At 44.9% G+C, this 24683-nt stretch overlaps 1 protein-coding gene across 1 annotated transcript in view; it reads left to right on the top strand.

Annotated features, from left to right (window-relative positions):
• Nucleotides 1-24683, top strand: part of ryr2a (ryanodine receptor 2a (cardiac)) — a 1161183-nt gene that overhangs the window by 261707 nt on the left and 874793 nt on the right. Inside the window, 3 exon segments of the mRNA XM_056296806.1 lie at nucleotides 5622-5819; nucleotides 12881-13026; nucleotides 18468-18582. Of these exon segments, the coding sequence (XP_056152781.1) occupies nucleotides 5622-5819; nucleotides 12881-13026; nucleotides 18468-18582 (459 nt within the window).

Consider the following 24683-nt stretch of genomic DNA (forward strand, 5'->3'; position numbering starts at 1 on the left):
CCACATCCGGCTTCCCATCCGTAGACAGGGCCAATTGTGTCTGAAGGGATGCCTGACTAAGCCGGAGGTAACACGGGGATTCGAACCGGATAAGTTTTATTATTAAGAGATTGCAAAAGCTTTTTAGCACAGCAAAACATACAGCAAGGCATAATCCTCGGGAATGGTACAGAACACACCAGGCAGCAATTTTTAAGACATTCAGCCATTGCCCATTAGCAACAGAAAACCAACCTTCACATCACCTTTCAGTCATGACAGTGTGATGGGGGCCTGTTGTCTCACCTGTATGTGTTCCACAAAGCTGTTAGGGGCATCAACAGCTTGCTGCATGAGATGATCAGTAACGGGAAAGACATATTATAACCTATTCTGCCAGTTATACATCACATGGTATACAGGTGACTGCAAACCAGGCCACACGACCGGTGGCTTGCTCTTGCAATCCTTCCCACGCCAGTGAAGAGACCAATGTCGCCGCATCTGCTGACGAAGCTGAGCTAGTGCTAACACGAGCAGATCTACTGTCAGGCCTGGGACTATCTGGAGTGCCCATTACATCTAACGTAATCCTAGCCAAAAGAAGCTGCTCTAACTCACGAACCTGTCTCTCTACTAGAGACAACCTACGCGTAACTGTGGAACAGTCACCACACACCATCATTTTGATGAGGTTGCTTTGACTGCAAATGCAATAAAGCTAACTGCTAAGCTAGGCTAAACTCGAAGCTAGTAACAAACTAGAAACAAGAGGCTGGCCACTAACACAAGAGTCGTTTGAGAAAGAAAACTAGCCAATCTATTGTTAAGTGAACTAAGCACAGAAAATAACGAAATTAGTAGGAAAAAAATGAAGAGGTTAGAGCAGAATATAGAGGAGAAGAGAGAGTAGGAGAATAAACAGCAGTTACCAATCTCACGAAGCCGAATCCCATTGCTGTGGTTAACTTTTGGTGTGCAAGAAAACTTGAGTGACATGGCAGGGGATTGAGACAGTCTCAATCTAATAAACTACACTATCAATCTGATGACCTACACTATCAGGGTTGACACAGCTCAACACAGTGATTTAGTAAACTCCACACCCGAACTAAAATTGTGCCTAGCATGCGCTCTAATTTTCTGTGGCCTGCGATGCCTTAAATCCCTAGTGTCAAACCTGCAACAAAGTTCGGGTATCACAGTTGGGGAGTGAGAGTGGGTGAGCAGGTGATCAGCAGAGTTCTGGATATACTATTTTGTTTAGGACTTTGAATGATGAGCTGTAAAGAATGCACCAATTCTGGGTGTTATGAAGACGTGGATCAGTTTTGGCAGCAGAGAAGGAGAGTGATGGGCAAAGACGAGTTATGTTTTTTTTTGGGTGGAAAAAATGCAGTTCTGGTGATTTGACAGATGTGGTGTTCAAAGCAGAGGTTGCTGTCAAAAGTGATTCTAAGGTTGTGCATGAGTTGGGAGGGAGACAGATTGGAGTTATCAGTGGTGAGACAGAAGCTGTGAGTGGTTTTGGTAAGTCGAGGGGGAATGAACTAGGAGGAATGAATGAATGATGATGGTCACGTCAGATTTATCACAGTTTAGTTCGGTATAGTTGGCTTTTATCCATGATTTATTTTCAGTGAGGTAGTTGGTCAGAGTGGAGTGAGTTGCAGTGGTGACAGATTTTGTGGATATATAGAGTTGGATGTCGTCAGTGTTGCAGTGAAAGTGGAGACCATGACTGAGTATGATGTTACCAAGAGGGGACATGTAAAGGATGAACAGGAGAGGACCAAGCACCAAACCCTGGGAGATGCCTTGGGACAGAGGAGTGGTGAAGGAGGTGCAGTTGCTGATGCTGGTGAACTGTCTCTGTGAGATATGTCTTTAGCCAGAAGACGGTAGTACTGGTGATGTTGAGGGAGGAGAGAAGAATTGCGTGGTTGATAATATCGAAAGCTGCATTGATGTCGAGGAGGATGAGAATGCTGTGATGGTCAGAGTCTGGGGAGAGGAGGAGGTCATTGGTGACTTTGAGGAGGGCTGTTTCTGTGCTGTGCTATGAGTGGAAACCAGATTGAAATGGTTCGAACAGGTTGTTGGAAATGAGGTAAGCTTTGAGTTGGGAGGCAACAACACATTGGACGTAGGACATCAGAGCCCTCTTTTCCACTTCCTTCATATACAGGTTAGCAACAAAAGGTGAAACTGGGGAACCCATAGCACACCCATATTTTTGCCTATAGTACTGCCCCCTGTATGTGAAGTATGTGGACTGAAGACAGAGCTTCAGGAGCAGATACACTTAGTCTGTGTTAAGGGTGGTCCTACTGCTAAGGGTGGGGTCATTTTGTAATTTCATACGGACTCCCTCCACTGCTTCATCAACAGGAATGCACGTGAAGAGAGATGTAACATCATGAGACCATTGTTTCATCCGCCTCCATAATGATGTTGCTTACTTTATCTACAAAATCCATAATGTTCTGAATGTGATGTTCAGTACTGCCTTCCAACTGATTAAGGATAGATACCAGGAACTTAGAGATGTTATAGGTCACTGAGTTAATCATACTAACAGGCTGTAATGGTACATCCTCTTTATATATCTTAGGTAAACTATGCAGACTAGGTGTAGCTTCCCCTGGGTATAATCTATGGTACAACATTCTGTCAACAGCATTGTCCTGTTTTAACGGCTTCAGACCATCTATCGCCTTATTCTTGCAACCACTGCATGGATCTCATTTCAGGGGCTCATAAGTAGCTATGTCGCTGAACAACATCATAACTTTCTCATGATAGTCTGTCTGGTTTAATAAAACAGTGCATCTGCCTTTATACACTGGAAGGATGATGATGTTTTTGTCCTTACTGAGAGTTGTGAGTGCATTCTTCTTGTCTCTGCTGACGTTGGACGGCAGCGCCTTTGCATTGCTGAGGCAGGCTGAAACTTTCATCCACAGTTACTCCGCCTCCCGGCCTGTGATGTTATTTTACGGATCGCTGATTCCATGGCTGTGGTCAGTTCCACTAGCGGGACTTGCCTCAGCATGACAGCAAAATTCAACCCCTTAACAAGAATGTAATTTTCTGCCTGGGTGAGTTGTCTGTTGGACAGATTCTTCACCCACTTTTCTACATCGACGGTGTGTGTTTGGAGTCTTTCTCTTTTTCTGTTGTTGAGGGCACCATCCATTGTCTGCCGATGTCTCTGGCATGCAGCAAGTAGGTCGAACTTTTGCTGTGTGGTTTTTGACTTTCCATGTTGTACTAGACAAGCCTTCTCCATGAACTCAATCACACATTGGAAAGTGGTCTCATCTAGATGCGACGTGAGTCTCTGTAATATCTGCTCCTCTTTGGCTTTCATAAGGTTGATGGTAAAATTAGCTTGCCTCACCTGTTTGTTCAACAGCTGGCTGTGTGCCTTCCAGGGGATCTTTCTAGCTCAGTGACAGAAGATTTCCTTTACAGGCTCTAAGGTGTAATCCCGATCTGTCTGCACATGAAGCTTAATTTCAGGTGGTTCCTTTAGTCTGCCATCTTGCACCCCGTTTGCTCGTACTCATGTACAAGTTTAAGGCAATCCTCGCTGAAATGAGTCAAAATGTCTTGATGCATGCTCAATAATCCAGATAAGGAAATCCCAGAAAGTTGAATCAATTCATCTGGACACAACGTTTAGTGGGAGAAACGTTCCATCACTCCTCTAAGCGACTTCAACAGTGTCAGCCGACTGCAGATATACTCAACCTTATAAACAGCACAGTTGCCTAATGACCAAAAAACAGTTAGCATCTTGGTAACTGCTTCTAATAAGTGAAGCCAAAAAAATGCAAAACTAGATGACATATGTTGACGAACACGCTGATGTTGGTTGACAGAATGCCAAGGTCAAGAATGCAAATGTCAGGATGCATAACTCCGGGCATCAGGGGCCAAGGTTTATCTTGAAAGAATACAGAGTTTAAAAACCATGGCAGTCAAAATGATGGCCGACGGTCATTCTAGTAGTTTTTAAAGTTCCGGTCATTATTTAGGACTGTTTTAATATTTATTTTCAGTTCTTTTTTACATTTCACGTTTTATAGGCCTTGTTACGTTTGTTAGATCAGCAATATGTGTTTTACGTTTTGTTTTTCAGGTAATATTTTCACTTTTTCAATTTTGCTATTCAAGTTCGACCATGTCTCTCTGAAGTTTATATTGTTTAAAAATAGTATTATGGTTGTTAAAATGTTAATTTTGGTGTCAGTTAGTTTTATAACAGACATACTAACATATGCAATGCATTAATATCTCAACTGGGTATATATCTTAACAGAAGATAGAGTTTAAAAACCGTGGGTGGTCATTGTGACCACCCATGGTCGTTAGGTAGGAGTGAAATCCCGGTCGCTCTGAGTAAAATGTTATTAACAGAGCAATCTCTAACAAAGAAAAATAAGAATAATATTGATGATAATAATGATACAGTTCCAACTTGTTATTTATAATATATTTTTTGATTTCTTTAAACATTTACAGCATTTTGTCAGTGTTGAGGGTTTAAAAACATGCATGGAATTGGACAGATTTTCATATCCATTTTCTCAGCAGACGTTCATGTCCAAAGCAAGTCAGGAGAGTTAGCAATAACCAGCTATATGAATGTAAACCTACAGACGTCTGAGAGCATTTGGTGGTAGTCATATCATGGCCAAGAGAACATGTAGTGAAAAGTGCAATCAGTCTACTTTTCAGAAGGTAGATCACTAATAATGACGTGAGAAATGGGGGATTCCAAGTAAGCTGGACAGTGCAGGGAATTAGTATGCTAAGAGGCCATTTATGACTAAATTTACCGATTAAAATGTATTGCAAAGAGGGGTAGATGGACAAGTGTAGTATAGCACTGTATGTTATGCTTCATTATGTAGACAGGTACAGATGAGTGACAAATTAAAGGAAAAACCTGAATGATTGACCCCTACAGTGAGGTGGTCCAGAGGCTCTGTTATGCTGTGGGGGGTGTATTCTTGGCATGGTTTGGGTCCACTTGTCCCCTTACAAGGAGCACTGCAAATTAATACAAAGTTATTTTGAGTGATCACCTTTTGCCTACGATGAGACATCTTTATCCTGAATGGAGTGGTCTCTTCCAGGATGACAATGCCCCCATCTTCAGGGCACGAGGGGTTCCTCAACTGAATGGCTTGATTAGTTTGAAAATGAAGTAAATCATACACTATGGCATAGGTGTCATCGGATCTCAACCCAATTGAAAAAATATGACATTTTGGATCGACATGTTAGCCAGCACTCTCCGACACCATCATTAAAACATCAAATTATGGAATATCTTTTGGAAGAATTGTGTTCCATCCCTCCAGTAGAGGTCCAGAAACTTGTAGAATCTTCCATGCCAAGGTGCATTGAAGCTCTTCTGGTGGCTCGTGGTGGCCCAGCACCTTACTAAGACACCCTATGTTGGTTTTTCCTTTAATTTGTCACCCATCTGTATATTTAAACCTAAAATTTGAAATTGTTAATTAAATGGGAAGACTCTCAAACTCCAATAAGCACTTTAAACCTTATTAACAAAAGTACTGTACAACAGAACATGGTTTTATGAATGCCACCCCCCTCCCCTTTTACAGGTAACTCGTATAGATGGAACAGTGGAGTCATGTCCATGCCTGAAGGTCACAAAGAAGTCATTTGGTTCACAGAGCAACAACACAGACATTACCTTCTATCGACTGAGCATGCCCATAGAGTGTGCCGAATCTTTCTCCAAATCTATTGGTGGCACGCTACCAGCAAACAGCAGTTTCTTCTCACCAAAAAAGGTAAAGGTTAAAATCAATATTCAAGTTATTCTTCTTATTCTCTTTCCATACACATAAAGCACATTCATACAAGACAACAATCTAGCTCTCCAATGTCAGATTAGTATGCACTGCTCAAATGTATTAACTTCTGGTGCAACAAATGCAATTGTATGTATGACTATGTCCCAGATTTGTGACTCGACAATCTATGGCACAGTATCTGGTTCGAGTGCTAATGTCCAGTTAGGAGTATGATTATTAGCAGGTCATGTCCATTTTTTTGCAAAGATGCAGTCTGAATGCTTGATCTAGAGTATATATCAAGCATTCAGATTGAATGCTGCATAGTTAATGTTAGCATGGCTAATGTAGTCTAGATTCTAGGCTACATTAGGCAACTATTCCAAGGGTCTCTGATTTGATCGATAGCATTCATGGACAAAAATGAGCTGGACAGTATTGTGGAGGTAAGTTTTGTTTTTTTCAAGTGCTATTGTAACTGTGCATTAGCAGTTGAACCAGATACTGTCATGGATTGCACAATCTGACATCGCTGTGTTGGTGTTTTTCCCCCAATATCATAATCAATGTTGATCCAGAATCATCATGCAACGAACCAATCATGTTGTTGTTATATCATACGTTTGCGACAGGGGGGAAAGACCGGAAAAATACCAAAGCTAACGTAACATTACCTCAACCTAACCGTAACCTTAACCTAACACTTAACTCTAACCTTAACCGGTAGCTAACCTTAACTTTCTGGTGATACACAATGGAGGATAGATTCACCAGGGGCTGCTGGTCCTTTAACGAAGACGTTCAGATTTCTGACGTAGGCACTGTTTAGAGTTTCCCAGGAGGTGGAGCCATGTTTTCGACAGCCTAGCTGTTAGCTTGTTGCCATAAGAGATTGTGCTGTGTCGGTGTTGTTTTGTGTGGCGAGTAAACGGAATTGGCTCAACTCGATCTCTCCGTCACCTCATTGCTGCACTCCCACATTGGTGACCCCGACATGATAACGAGCATGTCGACCCAAAACAATGACAACACCGCTCCAGCTCCGAGTGATGCTAATGGTATGGCTCAAGTTAGCGCTAGCGTCTCAGCAGCAATGGTGAAGTTGCCCGACTTTTGGCAGCACAGTCCCCGGCTATGGTTTCAGCCCATTGAAGCCCAGTTCGAACTGAGAGGAATAACACAGGACATTACGAGATATTTCCATGTGTTGGTGGCGTTAGATGCCCAGACGATGGCCTGAGCTATGGGGCTACTGGAAGCCCCCCTGGATATGGGAAAATACGGTGCACTCAAAGCATTCCTTTTACAGCTCTTCAAGTTGTCAGAGATGGAGAAGACAGATCACCTGTTGTCACTCAATGGCCTTTGTGAGCGGTTTCATCGGTCTATGAAGGCCGCTCTTCGTGCCAGCCTCACGGACAGCAACTGGGTCGACCGCCTGCCGTGGGTCATGCGTGGCCTTTGCTCCGCCCCCAAGGAAGACCTCCAGTTCTCATCTGCCGAGCTGGTTTATGGCCAGCCGCCGCATGTCCTGGGGGAGTTCTCCCGGAAGCCGTGGCCCCCTGGTCTGCAGCTTCTCATCGGGCTGTGGCCCAGGACGGTGCCAACGTTTTTTCTCCAATCCCTACATCTCACCACTGCCTCCCTCAGTCCTACATCCCCAAGAATCTGCTGTCGGCCAGGTACATCTTCATCTGCCATGACAGCCACCGTACCCCCCTGCAGCCCCCCTACGACAGGCCTTCCCGCGTCCTGGAAGCGGGGCCTAAGAACTTTGTTTTGGACATGGGGGGCAAGCCGGAGCGGGTCTCGGTGGACTGTCTCAAGCCTGCCCATTTGGACCTGGGTTCTGACGTAGCACTGTTTAGAGCTTCCCAGGAGGTGGAGCCATGTTTTCGACGACCTAGCTGTTAGCTTGTTCCCACGAGAGATTTTGCTGTGTCGGTGTTGTTTTGTGTGGTGAGTAAACGGAACTGGCTCGACTCGATCTCTCCGTCTCCTCATTTCTGCATTCCCACAATTTAACCGATAGCTAACCCATGCTAATCCACAACCTAGTCCCACAACCGTATTTTTCTCGAGTCGCAAAGGCACTGCAGCACAACAACGTGATTCATCCGTTACAATGATGGTCCTGGGGCAACATTAATTATGATGTCATGGTAACAACACCAACATGGTGATATCAGAATCTGGGACGATGCATATTTTGCATATTGAAGATAAAATTAGTTAGGACACACCGTCATTTGCAATTTGAAGGTAAAATAAGGTAGGCTATGCCCCAGAGGAAAATCCTGCTGAAGGAAAATAAGTCTTGCAAGGGAAAATAAATTCTGAGATGACAGTGAATGACAAAACCATGCTGTTGGTCTTTGCATTTTTAAGAAGCAAACTCAGACCAGCAGCATGGAAAATTAAATGGTGGAAGCTGAAAGAAGAACCTTGTAGAAAAGGCTTTAGGATGAAGGTAAGAGAGCTGTTGGGCAATAGATTGCCACTAGATTGGGATAGAACAGCAGAAGGACTAAGGGAAACAAGCAGGTGAACGCTAGAAGAATCTCAAGGGGGTAAAAAGAAGGGACAGGAAAGTTGGTGGTGGGAGGAAGTAATGCAGTACTGCATAAGGAAGAAAAAGTTGGCCAAAATTAAGCTGGACAAAAATGAGAATGAGCAAAACAAGAATGAATACAAGAAAGCTAAGAAAGAAACGAAGATAGCGGTAGTGATAGCAAGGACAAAAGCAGACAATGACCTGTACAAAAGACTAGATACGGAGGAAGGAGAGAATGGTATATACAGAATACCTAAACAGAGAGACAGAGCAGGCAAGGATGTTGAACAAGTAAAACGGATCAAGGATGCAGATGGACTGTCAAAAGATGAGGATATTTTACAGAGATGGAGGGATTTTTCAGTCACCAAATGAATGAAGAAAATAACAGAAAGAAGGACAGATGAACCACCAAGGAACGAAGAGGACGTGGGAGAGATTACAAGTGATGAGGTGAAAAAAGCGTTGCAATGAATGAAAAATGGAAATACTGTGGGACCGGACAATATACCAGCAGAAGCCTGGAAATACTTAGGCGATGCTGGCATAGAGCTCCTGACTAGACTCTTCAACAATATCATACAGCTGGGAAAATACCAGATGAATGGAGAAAGAGCATAATGGCACCAATTTACAAGAAAAAATGTTATGCTCAAAGTTGCAACAACTACAGAGGCATAACATTAATGGGACATACAATGAAGTTATGGGAGAGAGTGATTGAAGTGAGACTTGGGAAGGAAGTGACTATAAGGAAAGAACAATTTGGATTCATGCCTGGAAGGAGTACCACATACGTGTATGTGATATTTGTACTCAAGACCTTAGCTGAAAAATGAATTGAAGGACAAAAATAAAAAAATTGCACTGCATATTCATTGATTTGGAGAAGGCATATGACAGAGTACTAAGAGAGGAGTTGTGATATTGCCTGAGAGCGAAAGGAGTGGTAGAAAATTACATTAGCATAATTCAGGACATGTACAGGGACCGTAAGACTGTAGATCAATGTGCAGTGGGAACAATAAGTGGGTTTGAGGTAAAGGTAGGACTGCATCAAGGATCGGCGTTAAGCCCTTTCCTGTTTGTGATACTGATGGACAGCCTCACAGAACATCTTAAGAAAGAGCCACCATTGAGCATTATGTTTGCTGATGTCATCGTGCTAGCAAACGATGACAAGGAAAGGTTGGAGAGAGATCTTCAAGATTGGAGAGAAGCGCTAGAGATTAGAGGACTAAAGTTCAGCAGAACAAAGACTGAGTACCTGTGTATAAATAAGCAAGTAGAAAGTCCGGGATTGACCTTCGGAGGCCAAGATGTCCCAGAAGTTAACGAATTCAAGTATTTAGGATTGACAATACAAACAGAAGGTGGTGGTAAGAAGCAAGTCAAAAAAGGACACAATCTGGGTGGATTTCATGGAGAAAGGTAGCTGGAGTCCTTTGGGACAAAAGAATACCATTGAGGGTAAAGGGCAAATGATACAAATCAATGGATAGGCCTACTATGCTCTATGGCATGGAAGCAGTGACAACAAAAGAGAGGTTAGAATCTACATTAAAGGTAGCAGAGATGAACATGCTGCGTTGGTCCTTGGGAGTGACTAGAAAAGACCGGAAGAGAAATGAAGAAGTGAGAGCTACGTTCAAGATCAGAGGAATGGATGAGAAGTTGAGAGAGACAAGATTGAGATGTTTTGGACATGTACAGAGAGGAGGCATAGACTATATAGGAAAGAAGGCATTGGACCTGGAAATACCTGGCAAAAGAAAAAGAGGAAGACCAAGGAAAAGATGGAGAGACCAGATAGAGGAGGACATGAGGAGGGTTGGACTGCGGGAGAGGGATGCATCAGACAGAAAGCTATGGAGGGCAGAAATCCGCTGTGGCGACCCCTGAGAAACAGGGAACAAGCCAAAAGAAGAAAAGGGGACAGAATAACATTCAAGCTAGTTATGCTGCAATATTAGTTGGGCTATTAATGTTCTAGTTTTTGTCATAGCAAAAACTAGAACATTTTCAGAAACCCGCTTCCGCGTGCTGTCAGACCACCCTCGGCGTTTCCTCCTCGGGTGCAGCTTCCTAGGCCCACCAGACGCAGCAGACCAGGCTCCCCCAGCCGATCCAACGCCAGCTCTGCCTGCCAGACACCTTCGACACCCTTGGTGTCGGTTGCTGGTCGGTATGGGCTAGCACTTAGCTTAGCCTGCCCCACTTCCGCGTCCCGTCAGACCGCCCCTGGTGTTACCTCCTCGGGTGCAGCTCCAGTCAGGGCCGATCCAGCGTCAGCCCTCCCAGCCATCAAGTGAAGACAAAACAAACCTAGACGTGGACAAAGACACCGCATCTCCGGCACTGGGCGAGGCCGCCGCAAACGCAAGCTTGCGCCACCATCTTCTCACACCGGTGCTGGGTGAGGCAGCTGCAAACGTGAATTCGTGCCGCCATCTTCCCACACCGGAAGCGGATCATGGACTCGTCATTGATTTCAGGAGAAACGGTGATAAACACAAAGCTAGCTCTATAAATGGCGAGAATGTTCAAATTGTTGACACTTATAAGTACTTGGGAACCGTGTTCGACTCCCAACTCAAGTTCGGTGTGAACACAGATTTATTGTCAAGCGCGGACAACAAAGAATTAACTTACTACGGAAACTTAACTCCTTCAATGTCTGTTGTGTTGTGTTCCCACCAGACGCGAAGCGAATTTTCGCCTCGCTTTACGTGCGCGAGTTTGATCGTGGGATCGTTTGTTTTTATTAGCGTTACTCGAGCGAGTTTAGCCGCGGGATCGAGTACGCGAACCCGCGACGATCAGCTTGCCCTCCATTTTCTGACTCAACAGGACGTCAGTGACGTCAGCAGAATCTCAACGCTGACAGGCTTTCGCGACACAGCGTCACGCAAATTTTTGTCTCAAGTTGAATATTTCCAACTCACATATTTTCAACTCACACACCTACATCCGGCTGGCTGTAGGTGTGTGTCCTGGTCGCTGCAGTAGCGCCTCCTCTGGTCGGTCGGGGCACCTGTTCGGGGGGGAGGGGGAACTGGGGGAATAGCGTGATCCTCCCACGTGCTACGTCCCCCTGACGAAACCCCTCACTGTCAGGTGAAAAGAAGCGGCTGGTGACTCCACGTGTATCTGAGGAAGCATGTGGTAGTCTGTAGCCCTCCGCAGAGGGGATGGAGCAGCGACCGGGCCAGCTCAGAAGAGTGGGGTAATTGGCCGGATACAATTGGGTGGAAAAAAATGGGGGGGAAAAAGAACAAAAAAAAATTTTTCAACTCGCAAAAAAAAAAAAAAAAAAAACATCGCGCGAATATGCGATTGACTCGATATTGGCGTCATTCGCGTCTTTGCATTGACTATATATGTAATCTCCTCGCGCGAAAAAAATTGCTTCGCGTTTGGTGTGAACACAACATTACACCATCTCATGTATTTTCTGCCAGTCATTTATTGAAAGTCTTTTAATTTTTACTTTTATTTGTTAGTTTAATGTGCGCAAGTGCATGAAATGAAATGACAAGTGAAGTGTTTCTGATTTCTGATTTCTCGTTTAACGGGTTTACTGTGAAGGACAGGAACAGCCTAAACAGTGTGGTTAAGGTCTGCTCCAAGATAATGGGAGTCCAGCGGAGAGACTTGTGCTCCCTCTGGGAAAGCAAAAGGAATTATTACCATCTGACCACGTCCTGTCCAGTGAATTCACTGTAATGCCCTCGGGCCGGTGCTATAAAGCGCCCCCTAGGAAAGCAAATCACTATTCTAAATCCTTCGTTCCTTCTATTATCAGGCTGTTAAATGCCGAGAGTAGTCATTTTAAATAGGTGCTTTATTTTGTGTTAAACCACAATAGTTGGTTTAAATCTTTGTCTGTTTCTCACATGGCTTGTGGGCCTGTATGTCCACTGAATGTTGTGTAGGAAAGTAGCGTGCAATGCATCTTAGGATGCTTTATTTATTTATTTACTCTTTTAGCTTATGTGAATTTTTGTCCTTCACCTGATCCTCGTGAGTCGGGATGCATGGCCACACGAGGGCGCCAGTGTGCATCTCTTGCCCATGTACTGATCTGTCTGTTGTCTCTGACACACTGATGATTGCCGCTTGTCTTGTGAGTTTTGTGTATGGTCTAGGTAGATTGTAAAACTGAATTGCCCTTCTGGGATAAATAAAGTTGTCTGACTCTGAATGTGCTCATCCAAGCAGGTTGAAAACCAAGCGTGCAGCATCATTCTGTATCTTTGCAGGGCAGGCCTTACAGTTTCTGAGATCCAGACACTTAAGACAGAAATAGGAAAATTATCAGAACAATTACAACATGGTCTATGCTGTTTTACTGCTTGGACCTTACTTACAATTTTTTTTTTGTTTTTTTTTTTTGTTTTTTTTGGAGTGGATATTCTTTTCTTGCTTCTGTAGTCAGCAGTATAATTAGCAGTATACTTAACACATGAAAGATGTGGGACAGCTGTCTTTGATTTGATTATTTTTACAGGAGCTGGAGGACTTTGAAACTGTGCCAGACTTTGAGGTTCTGATGAGGTCAGCTCACAGTCACATGGGCTCCAAAGCGCCAGACAAGGAGGAATTCAACAACCACAAAGATTATAACCAAGAAAAGACCTCCAAACTCAAACAAAGGTAATCCCTCCCATTGTATTCATCCCTATGAACTTCAGTGAATGAATGAGGATTTATTTCCAACATGTAAACAAGCAGGCTGTAACATACAGATAACCCATTACCAAAAATCTGGAGTGATCAACAAATCCACACATCAAACTCAATGACCAAGTCTCCGTATGCATCAGATTATTTGTTACATGTTGGAAAAGGAGTAGGAGGAAGTATTTTTTCCTACCCCTTCTCACCTGCTGTTAAATTAATTCAGCTACTGTACATTACAAACTCAATTCCCACTGTACTGTATAGTTCACATTCAATGTAAGTTGTGTTGCACAATACAAACTCATTGACTGTGAACAATAAGAGAAAAAAGAACGCGCATTAAAACACGAGATAAAGAAAGAAAAAGAAAATTACATCCTAATGCCATGTACCAAAAATAAACAAACCTCAATGCTACATACAACCCAAATATCCACTTGATGTCATAGAAAGAAAAATGAAAAAAAAATATATAATGAGAAATGTTTAGAGATAAATGAAACTTTAACAAGAAACCCAGTGAAATTACACCATAGAGTTACAGCACCGCACCTGGAAAAGGGAAACCAGGGCCCCCTCCTGGAGCCAGACCTGGGAAGGGAGCTCGCCAGCGAGCATCTGGTGGCTGGGCCTTGGCCCATGGGGCCCGATCGAGGCCAGCCTGAAAAAGCAACATGGAACCACAACCCCACGGACCCACCACATGGGGATGAGCATTGGGGTGGGGTAGGGTGCAATGCAGGCCGGGCAGCAAGCAAAAGAGGGGACCAGGGCATGCCAACTTCCAGCATTGCAGATTGGTCCTCGGTACATGGAATGTCACCTCTCTGGCAGGAAAGGAGCCTGAGCTGGTGCAGGACATAGAGCGGTACCAACTAGATATAGTTGAGCTTACCTCCACACATTGCATGGGCTCTGGTACCAAATTCCTGGAGAGGGGCTGGACTCATTACTTTTTCGGAGTTGGCCAAGGTGACAGGTGCCGGGCAGGTGTGGGGATACTCACAAGTCACCGGTTGTCGCCACCGTGTTGGAGTTCTCCCCGGGGAATGAGAGGGTCGCCTCTATACAAGTGCGAGTCACTGGGGGGAAGGCTCTGACGGTTGTGTGTGTGCTTATGGACGGAATAGCAGTTTGGAGTATCCAGCCTTCTTGGAGACTCTGGGTGGTGCCCTGGATAGGGCTCAGCCTCGGCACTCTATAGTTCTGCTAGGAGACTTCAACACTCATGTGTGCAATGATGGCGAAACCTGGGGGGCGTAATTGGGAGGAACAGCCTTCCCGATCTGAACCCGAGCTGTGCCTTGTTATTGGACTTCTGTGCGAGTCATGGATTGGCCATAACAAACACCATTTTTGAACATAAGACAGGCCATATGTGTACTTGGTACCAAAACACCTTGGGCCGAAGACAAATGATGGACTTTGTGGTCATATCATCAGATCTGTGGCCATGTTTTGGACACTCGGGTGAAGAGAGGAGCAGAGCTGTAAACTGATCACCACCTGGTGGTGAGTTGGCTCAGATGGTGCGGAAAGCTGCCGGACAGACCTGGCAAACCCAAACGTGTAGAGAGGGTGAACTGGGAATGTTTGGCAGAGGCCCCTGTCCGTGAGGTCTCCAACTCCTACCTCCGGAAGAAGTTCTCATGTATCCCAAGGGAGGCTGGGGACATGGAGTCTGAGTGGGCCATGTTCAAAGCTTCTATTCAAAGCTTCTATTGCAGATATGGCAGGTAGGAGCTGTGGTCATAAGGTCATCTGTACCTGTCGAGGTGGCAACCTAAGAACCCGCTGATGGAGACCGGCGGTGAGGGAAGCCGCCAGGCTGAAGAAGGAGGCCTTTTGGGCTGGCTTGGTTAGCCCAGGGTCTCCTAAAGCAGCAGACAGGTACCAGGAGGCCAGAAGGGCTATGGCTTCGGCGGTTGCGGAAGCAAAAATTCTGGTGTGGAAAAGGAGTTCGGCAAGGCTATGGAGGAGGACTTTCAGTTGGCCTCAAGGAAGTTCTGGCAAACCATCCGGCGACTCAGGAAGGGGAAGCAGGGCTTGAGTCATGCTGTGTTCAGCCGGGGGGGGGGGGGGCTGTTGAGCCGGACTGGGAATGTTGTCGAGCAGTGGAAAGAACACTTTGAGGAGCTCCTGAAACCGGCTAACACATTCTCAGTGGAGGAGGTAGAGTCTGAAGATTCAGGGTAAGCTCAAACCATGTCCCTAGCAGAGGTCTCTGAGGCAGTTAAGAAGCTCCTTGGTGGCAAGGCACCGGGTGTGGAGTGGATGAGATTCGCTTAAGATGCTGAAGGCTCTGGACATTGTTGGGCTGTCTTGGTTGACACGCCTCTTTAGTGTCGCGTGGAGGTCGTGGACAGTACCTGTGAAGTGGCAAACTGGGATGTGGTTCCCATATTTAAAAAAAGGAGACTGGAGGGTGTGCTCCAATTATCGGGGCATCACATTGCTCAGCCTCCTCGGGAAAGTCTACTGTAGGGTGTTGGAAAGGATGCTCCGACCAATTGTCGAACCTCGGGTCCAGGAACAATTCGGATTCCGTCCTGGCTATGGAACAACTGACCAACTCTTTACCCTTGCGGAAGTGCTGTGGGTGGCATGGGAGTTTGACCAGCCAGTCTACATGTGTTTTGTGGACTTGGAGAAGGCTTACGACCATGTACTCCGGGCCCCTCTGTAGGGAGTACTGCGGGAGTATGGGGTACCGGGTTCAGTTGTTACAAGCCATCCAGTCCTTGTAGAACCAGAGTGAGAGCTGTGTCCACATTCTCGGCACAAAGTCAAACACTTTTTTAGTGGGTGTCGGACTCCGCAAAGGTTGTCCCTTGTCTCCGATTCTGTTTGTGATATTCATGGACAGGATCTCAAGGCGCATCCAAGATGAGGAGTGTGTCCATTTTAGGAATCTCAGAATTGCATCTCTGCTCTTGACAGATGATGTGGTTTTGTTGGCTTCATGAGACCACGACCTCCAGTGCGCACTGGAGTGGTTTGCAGCTGAGTGTGAAATGGCCGGGATGAGAGTCAGCACCTCCAAGTCTGAGACCATGGTTCTCTACTGAAAAATTGTGTATTGCTCCCTCCGGGTTGGGGATCAGTTGTGGCCTCATGTGAAGGATTTCAAGTATCTCGGTCTTGTTCACGATTGAGGGCAGGATGGAGCGGGAGACTGACAGGCGGATTGGTGCAGCATCAGCAGTAATGCGGGTGTTGTCCCTGACCATTGTGGTGAAGAGGGAGCTGAGACGAAAGGCAAAGCTCTCAACTTACCAGTCAATCTTCGTTCCAACCCTCACCTATGGTCTTGAGCTTTGGGTAGAGACCGAAAGGGTGAGATCAAGCGACTGAAATTAGTTTCCTCCTTAGGGTGTCTTGACTCAGACTTAGAGATAGGGTGAGGAGCTCAGACATCTGGAGGGAGCTCGGTGTAGAGCCGCTGCTCTTTCACATCGAAAGGAGCCAGTTGAGGTGGTTCGAGCATCTGATTATAATGCCTCCTGGGCACCTTCCTTTGGAGGTTTACCGGGCATGGTCAGCAGGGAGGAAACCCCGGGGTAGACTCAGAACTCACTGGAGGGACTACATGTCCAATCTGGCCTGGGGACGCCTTGGGATCCCCCAAGAGGAGCTGGAGGGCATTGCTGGGGAGAGGGACATCTGGAGTGCCCTGCTTATCTTGCTGCCACCACGACTCGACCCCGGAGAATCGGCTGAAGATGAATGAATGAATCAATGAAACTTAAACAGTTAACACAACTTTTTGTCATCCCTATATCTCTTGATATTCAATCCTGTGTACTTCTTACTGAACTGCATAATGTTTGTACTTTGTTTGAGTTCCATGCTCAAACTGTTCCACAATTTTACCCCACAGATTTAAATGCCTATGCTCTTTAAAGTTGTACCAACACATAATTTCTTGAAATTTACTTTCCTTCTCAAACTATAATTCCCCTTCGCTATCTAAGAATTTTTTTATTTTATTTTTTTTGTATATTACTCTGTAGTAGATTCCCAATTTCCAAACAACATAAACTTTGTTTTGTCCAGATTTAAGGATAATTTGTTTTTGTCAAACTACCGCTTTATTTTTTCCATTTCTGTTGTGGTCACCTCCAAAAGCTGATGTAAATTCTCAGCAGATCAAAATATATTCGTGTCATCAGCAAATCAGCCATGACCGTCTGCACCCCCAGCCTTTGGACCACCTTGAATTTAAAGGCTGTAAGGCTAGATACCAATGGGTGATCTGCACATTGGCATCCTTCATGTTGTGGAACCATTGGAGCGGGGGCATGGTCTGACACACACAATCACTGCAGTCTTATATATCTGGGGATGCACCAGCCCGCCACCTACATGGTACCCCAGATACAGTACCTCCCACCGTCCGACCCCACATTTCTTCGGGTTGGCCGCGAGCCCTGCCTACCTCAGAGACTTGAGCACCGCATGGGAGGAAACCCAAGTGAACATGTAGAGAACTTGCATACTCCACACAGAAAGTCAGCCCTAAACAGTTCGAACTCAAGGCTTTCTGTGAGGTGACAGTGCTGCATACTGAGCCACCGTCCATTATTCAAATGTCATGCCTGGGATTTGGTTATTAATTTTTAAATAAACTTCTCTGTTTGCCCCTTCACTCCAATTATCATAACTTAATTTTTTGTGTTCAATTAAAGCAAGTTCTGTTCAATCGATATGTTGAAATGCATAAAGCAGTTAGTAAGGGAGTAAATTACACCAACATAATCTGGGGTGACTGTGTCTTAATCTACCTTTTTATCCTTTTTATGTGCCGCATTTACATACTGGAAAATGCAGCATTAATTAAATTAAACCGCTAATAATGTCTGAAATTTGATAGTTCAGTTATTTTTTTAACTAGTTTTAGTTATTGGCAGCATGGTGGCGCAGTGGTTAGCCTCGTCACCTCACAGCAAGAAGGTCCTGGGTTCAAGCCCCGGGGTAGTCCAACCTTGGTGGGTCGTCCCGGGTCGTCCTTTGTGTGGAGTTTGCATGTTCTCCCCGTGTCTGCCTGGGTTTCCTCCCACAGTCCAAAGACATGTAGGTCAGGTGAATTGGCTGAATTAAATTGTCCCTAGGTGTGTGTGTGTGTGTGTGTGTGTGTGTGTGTGTGCGTGTGTGTGTGTGTGTGTGTGTGTGTGTGTGTTGGCCTTGTGATGGCCTGGCGGCCTGTCCAGGGTGTCTCCCTGCCTGCCGCTCAATGACTGCTGGGATAGGCTCCAGCATCCCTGAGAGCAGGAGAAGTGGTTCAGATAATGGATGGATAGTTATTGTTTAATTGAAGTGATATGCTGCTTGTAAACTTGTTTAGATTTTAACCTGCACATAAAATTTTTCGAATTTTTTTCTTCTTTTTTTGTTCCTTAACTGCACCAACATAGGTTCATGTTGAAGCGGACCAGGCCAGACAACAGCAACCCCTCCTCTACTCGTCTGTCTGAGGAGATGATGGCTGACAACAGAGATGACTATGAATTCCTAATGCAGACCTCTACTGTAAGACAATACAAATATTCATACTTGAATGCAAATGCTTCACAAACACATGCATGGGGAGACATACAGAACACTGTATAAATGTTTATTGTTATTAATATATTGGCTGTAGTATATTAGGGGTGGCACGGTGGCGCAGTGGTTAGCGCGGTTGCCTCATAGGAACTGCGGGGTAATCCAACCTTGGGGGTCATCCCGGGTCGTCCTCTGTGAGGAGTTTGCATGTTCTCCCCGTGTCTGCGTGGGCTCCGGTTTCCTCCCACAGTCCAAAGACATGTAGGTCAGGTGACTCACCCGTACTAAGTTGTCCCTAGGTGTGAATGTGTGTGTGTGTGTGTGTGTGTGTGTGTGTGTGTGTGTGTGTGTGTGTGTGTGTGTGTGTGTGTGTTGGCCCTGTGTGATGATCTGGTCCAGGGTGTCTCCCCACCCGCCGCCCAATGACTGCTGGGATAGGCTCCAGCATCGTCACGACTCTGAGAGCAGGAAAAGTTGTTCAGATATTGGATGGATGAATTATTATTATCATATGGTATATCATATGGTTATTATTACCATATGGTATATCATATGGTTATTATTACCATATGGTTTATCATATGGTTATTATTATCATATGATATATCATATGGTTATTATTACCATATGGTATATCATATGGTTATTATTACCATATGATATTATGTTAAGTAAAGTTTATTTATATTGCACTTTTCACAGACAGTCACAAAATGTTTCACAATGAAATGAAATAATGATAATAATATTAATAATAATAATCTTTTTTTACAAGTCCCAGGGCTCCTATCACTACTGGTATTATTGTGTTTTTTTCATTCATTCCCCACATTTGTTCAATCTCGATTTCAAGGTCTTTATATTTCGACAGTTTTTTCAGTTACACCTCAGTAAAAGTAATTGAAAAACTGTCCAAATATAAAGATCTTGAAACCGAGATTGAACGAATGTGGGGAATGAAAACCACAACAATACCAGTAGTGATAGGAGCCCTGGGACTTGTAAAAAAAAAAAAAGGGATGGAGAAATACACCCAAAGGATCCCGGGTACCATCAGAATACAAGAACTACAGAAGATGGTACTACTTGGAACATCTCATATCCTAAGAAAGGCACTATCCATCACATGGACTTCTACCTCATTCTAACCCTAGGCCCAAGGAATGGACCCGCCCACTTATTATGCTGTGTTATGGCATGACGTTAAAGGACATTTGTATAATAATAATAATAAATAATAATTATTATTATTATTATCATTAATAATACAAAAAAGTGGAAAAAACATGAAATAAAAATGTAAATGAATTAAGCTGATTAAAATAATTTGGTAAAACAGTAAAAGTACAGTGATTAAGAAAGACAGAGAAAATTAATAGATAACAAACAACCCAAGAGGTATAGTTTAACAAAAGTCAACAATTGTGGAAAGCCCTTTAGACATAAGTAGGGGTGGATGTGAGGAGGGACGCAAGGAGATGCCATTCCCCCAATTAAAGAAAATGACAAAAACCAGTCTTGGAAAATGGCCAAGTTATGTTTTGACTAGGGTCAAGCCATACTGGTTCGGAACACTTGCCTGCATCACATTCAGCAGAGTTTAGTTTACTGCCATGAAAAAGTCAGCAGTGCTACTGACAAAAACAGACAGAAGTTAAAAAAATTACTTTCTCCATCCCTTAAAGAAATTCCCTTGATACAACATTCTCCAGAATGTTTGCAACACATAGTGAATTTAAAATGAGCCTTTTATCACTTAAGGTACTGGGATAAATGTTGTCTTTTAAAAATGCCTGGACATTACTTCTGCTGCTACTTTCGGCTGCTCCCGTTAGGGGGCGCCACAGCAGATCATCCGTTTCCATCTCTCCCTGTACTCTACATCTTCCTCTATCACACCAGCCACCTGCATGTCCTCTCTCACCACATCCATAAACCTCCTCTTTGGCCTTCCTCTTTTCCTCTTCGCTGGCAGCTCCATATTCAGCATCCTTCTCCCAATATATTCACACATCTCTCCTCCACACATGTCCAAGCCATCTCAATCTTGCCTCTCTTGCTTTGTCTCCAAACCGTCCAACCTGAGCTGTCCCTCTAATGTACTCGTTGCTAATCCTGTCCTTCTTCATCACTCCCAATGGAAATCTTATCATCTTCAACTCTGCCACCTCCAGTTCCACCTCCTGTCTTTTCATCAGTGCCACTGTCTCCAGACCATATAACATAGCTGGTCTCACAACCATCTTGTAAACCTTCCCTTTAACTCTTGCTGGTACCCTTTCTGTCACAAATCACTCCTAACACTCTTCTCCACCCACTCCACTCTGCCTTCACTCCCTTCTTCACCTCTCTCCTGCACTCCTCGTTACTTTGGACAGTTGACCCCAAGTATTTAAAGTCATATGCCTTCGTCACCTCCACTCCTTGCATCCTGACCATTCCACTGTCCCCCCTCTCATTCACGCATAGGTATTCCATCTTGCTCCTACTGACTTTCATTCCTCTTCTCTCCAGTGCATACCTCCACCTCTCCAGGCTCTCCTCCAGCTGCAACCTACTGTCACTACACATCACAATGTTATCCGTAAACATGATAGTCCATGGAGACTCCTGCCTGATCTTGTCCGTCAACCTCTCCATCACCATTGCAAACAAGACTGATCCTTGATGTAATCCCACCTCTACCGTGAACCCATCTGTCATTCAAACCGCACACTTCACCACTATCACACTTCCCTCATACGTGTCCTGCACCACTCCAACATACTTTTGTGCAGCTCCCAACTTCCTCATACAATACCACAACTCCTCTCTTAGCACCCTGCCATATGCTTTCTTTAAATCCACAAAGACACAATGTAACTCCTTCTGACCTTCTCTATACTTCTTCATCAACATTCTCAAAGCAAACACTGCATCTGTGGTGCTCTTTTTTGGCATGAAACCATACTGCTGCTTGCTAATCGTCACCTCTCCTCTTAACCTAGCTTCTATTACTCTTCCCCATATCTTCATACTGTGGCTGATCACTTTATACCTCTGTAGTTGCTACAGTTCTGCACATCGCCCTTGTTCTTGAACATCAGTACCAGTATGCTTCTTCTCCACTCCTCAGGTATCCTCTCACTTCCTAAGATCACGTTAAACAGTCTAGTTAAAAACTCCACTGCCGGGGTTCATGGTGGGGTAGCGGTCTAAGCATTGGCTTTGTGTTGATGCTGTTGCCTACTGGGGACCGGGGTTCGTGCATCGGTCTCGTCAGATCCGACTATGGCCGTACTCGATGAAGCAGCAATAATTGGCAACGCTGTCTTCGGGAGGGAGGCGGAGTCGGCTTGTGTTCGTCGCATGAATGCGCCTCTGTGTGTGTCGTAAAAAGCAGTGGTTTGGCCTGGATTCACCTTGTCACGAAAGTGGTGAGGCGTCTCCTTTGAGACTGCTGGCGGGAGACATGCAGTTGGCAAACGCATGCAGTATGAGAGTGAGTGTTTGAACTAAAATAGGGATCTATTGGCCACTAAATTGGGAGAAAAAGGGAAAAATCAGAAATTAAAATTAAAAAAAAAAATAACTCCACTGCTATCTCCCCTAAACATCTCCATACCACCACAGGTACGTATGTCATCTGGACCAACTTCCTTTTCACTCTTCATCATCTTCATAGCTGCCCTCACTTCATCCTTGCTAATCCACCGCACTTCCTGATTCACTATCCCCACATCCTCCAACCTTCTCTCTCTCTCATTTTCTTCATTCATCAGCCCCTCAAAGTACTCCTTCCACCTTCTCAACACACACTCCTCACTGGTCAGCACATTTCCATCTCTATCCTTGATTGCCCTAACCTGCTGCACATCCTTCCCAGCTCGGCCCCTCTGTCTAGCCAATTGGCACAACTCCTATTCTCCTTCCTTAGTGTCTATGCTCTCATACAACTCACCATACGCCTTTTCCTTTTCCACCTCTCTCTTCACTTTACGCTGCGTCTTCATGTACTCCTGTCTACTTTCTTCATCTCCCTGACTATCCCACTTCTTCTTTGCTAATCTCTTCCTCTGTATACTCTCCTGTACTTCCTCATTCCACCACCAAGTCTCCTTGTTTTCCTTCCTCTGTCCTGATGACACACCAAGTACCTTCCTAGCTGTCTCCCTCACTATTTCTGCAGTGGTTGCCCAGCCATACAGCAACTCTTCACTACCACCCAGTACCTGTCTTAACTCCTCCCTGAACTCCACACAACAGTCTTCCTTCTTCCACCATTTGATCTTCGGCTCTGCCTTCACTCACTTCCTCTTCTTGGTCTCCAAAGTCATCCTACAGACCACCATCCGATGCTGCCTAGCTATGTTCTCCCGCCACCACCTTGCAGTCTCCAATCCCTTTCAGATCGCAACTTCTATACAAGATATAGTCCACCTGTGTGCACTTTCCTCCACTCTTATATGTCACCCTGCATTCCTCCCTCTTCTTGAAGTATGTATTCACCACAGCCATTTCCATCCTTTTTGCAAAATCCACCACCATCTGTCCTTCCACATTTCTCTCCTTGACACCATACCTGTCCATCACCTCCTTATCACCTCTGTTTCCTTCACCAACATGCTCATTGAAGATCCGCTCCAATCACCACTCTCTCCTCCTTGGGTGCACCCCCCACCACTTCATCCAACTCACTCCAGAATTCTTCTTTCTCTTCCATGTCACACCCAACTTGTGGGGACATATGCACTGATAATATCCATCAATACAACTTCGATTTCTAACTTCATACTCATCACTCTGTCCGACACTCTCTTCACCTCCCGCACACTCTTGACATATTCTCTCTTCAGAATTATCCCTTCCCCATTTCTCCTCCCATTCGCACCATGGTAGAAGAGTTTGAACCGATGTCCGATTCTCCTGGCCTTACTCCTGTTCCACCTGGTTTCTTGCACACACAGTATACCTACCTTTCTCCTTTCCATCATATCAGCCAGCTCTCTCCCTTTTCCAGTCATAGTGCCAACATTCAAGTTTCCAACTCTCACTTCCACAAACCTACTCTTCCACCTCTCCCTCTGCCTCTGGACATGCCTTCTCCTGTAACGCTGAGTATTTGGACCCGATTGCAGAGAAGAGGCAGAGGCAGTTGGTTAAGTACAAAATTTACTGGACTTCAGCAAAACACACAACAAAAGGCCTACTGTCAAACAGGGCAGGCAAAAATGCAAACTTGAATAAACATACAATACAAAACTATGCAAAAACACTCTCACACAGAGGAGGCGGATGAGGGTTTGGGATCCACGAGCTTCCACTGACTTACATGAAGCCTCTCCAAGACTCGACCAGGAATGTCTGCAAGGCACCCAGTCAAATAGTCCCCAGCACAGTTGCACCCAATTACAGGCCAACCAGTACGCAGATGCCACTCATACTGGCTGATTGCAGGCCGGTAGGGAAATGTCACCTGTTGGCTACTGATCCTCTGGCCTGTGATCGTGTCACCCCCTCTCCTTCTCCTTTGCCCAACAGTAGCATAGTTTCCACTGGCACCCTGCTGGCCAACAGTACCGGTGGTGGTCGTTGGTAATCCAGACCTCGACCGGTCTCGTATGGAAATCTGACTTATGATCTGTATATTCTATTTGGCAAAGATTTTACGCCGGATGCCCTTCCTGACACAACCCTCCACATTTATCCAGGCTTGGGACCGGCACTAAGAATGCACTGGCTTTGCATCCTCAGTGGCTGGGTTTAAAATGCTTGGACATTAGTAACTTAAATTAGTCTGGTACACACCTAGAAGTAGAAGAACTGTTAGAATAATTGAGAGCCGCAAATATTTCTATATTATCTGACAAGAACTTGGTTGGTAAAACACCAAATGGGCTGCAGGAAATCTCAGCTGAACATTAGTGTCCATGAGTCACTGGGTAGCGATCCCTTTGAGCTGAGTTATAGAGGTACAAACATGCTGGATCAGAAAGTGAAAAGTACTAGGCAGTCTTCGGCTTGATGTATTGTTCAATTGTGTCTAAAAAGAAAGATAAAACTTTTTTTAGTGCCAGAGAACAGAAATATCAGAGGGAGCAGGGTTG

The sequence above is a fragment of the Lampris incognitus genome, chromosome 17 (assembly GCF_029633865.1).
Source record: "Lampris incognitus isolate fLamInc1 chromosome 17, fLamInc1.hap2, whole genome shotgun sequence".
In the NCBI taxonomy this organism is placed as follows: Eukaryota; Metazoa; Chordata; class Actinopteri; order Lampriformes; family Lampridae; genus Lampris; species Lampris incognitus.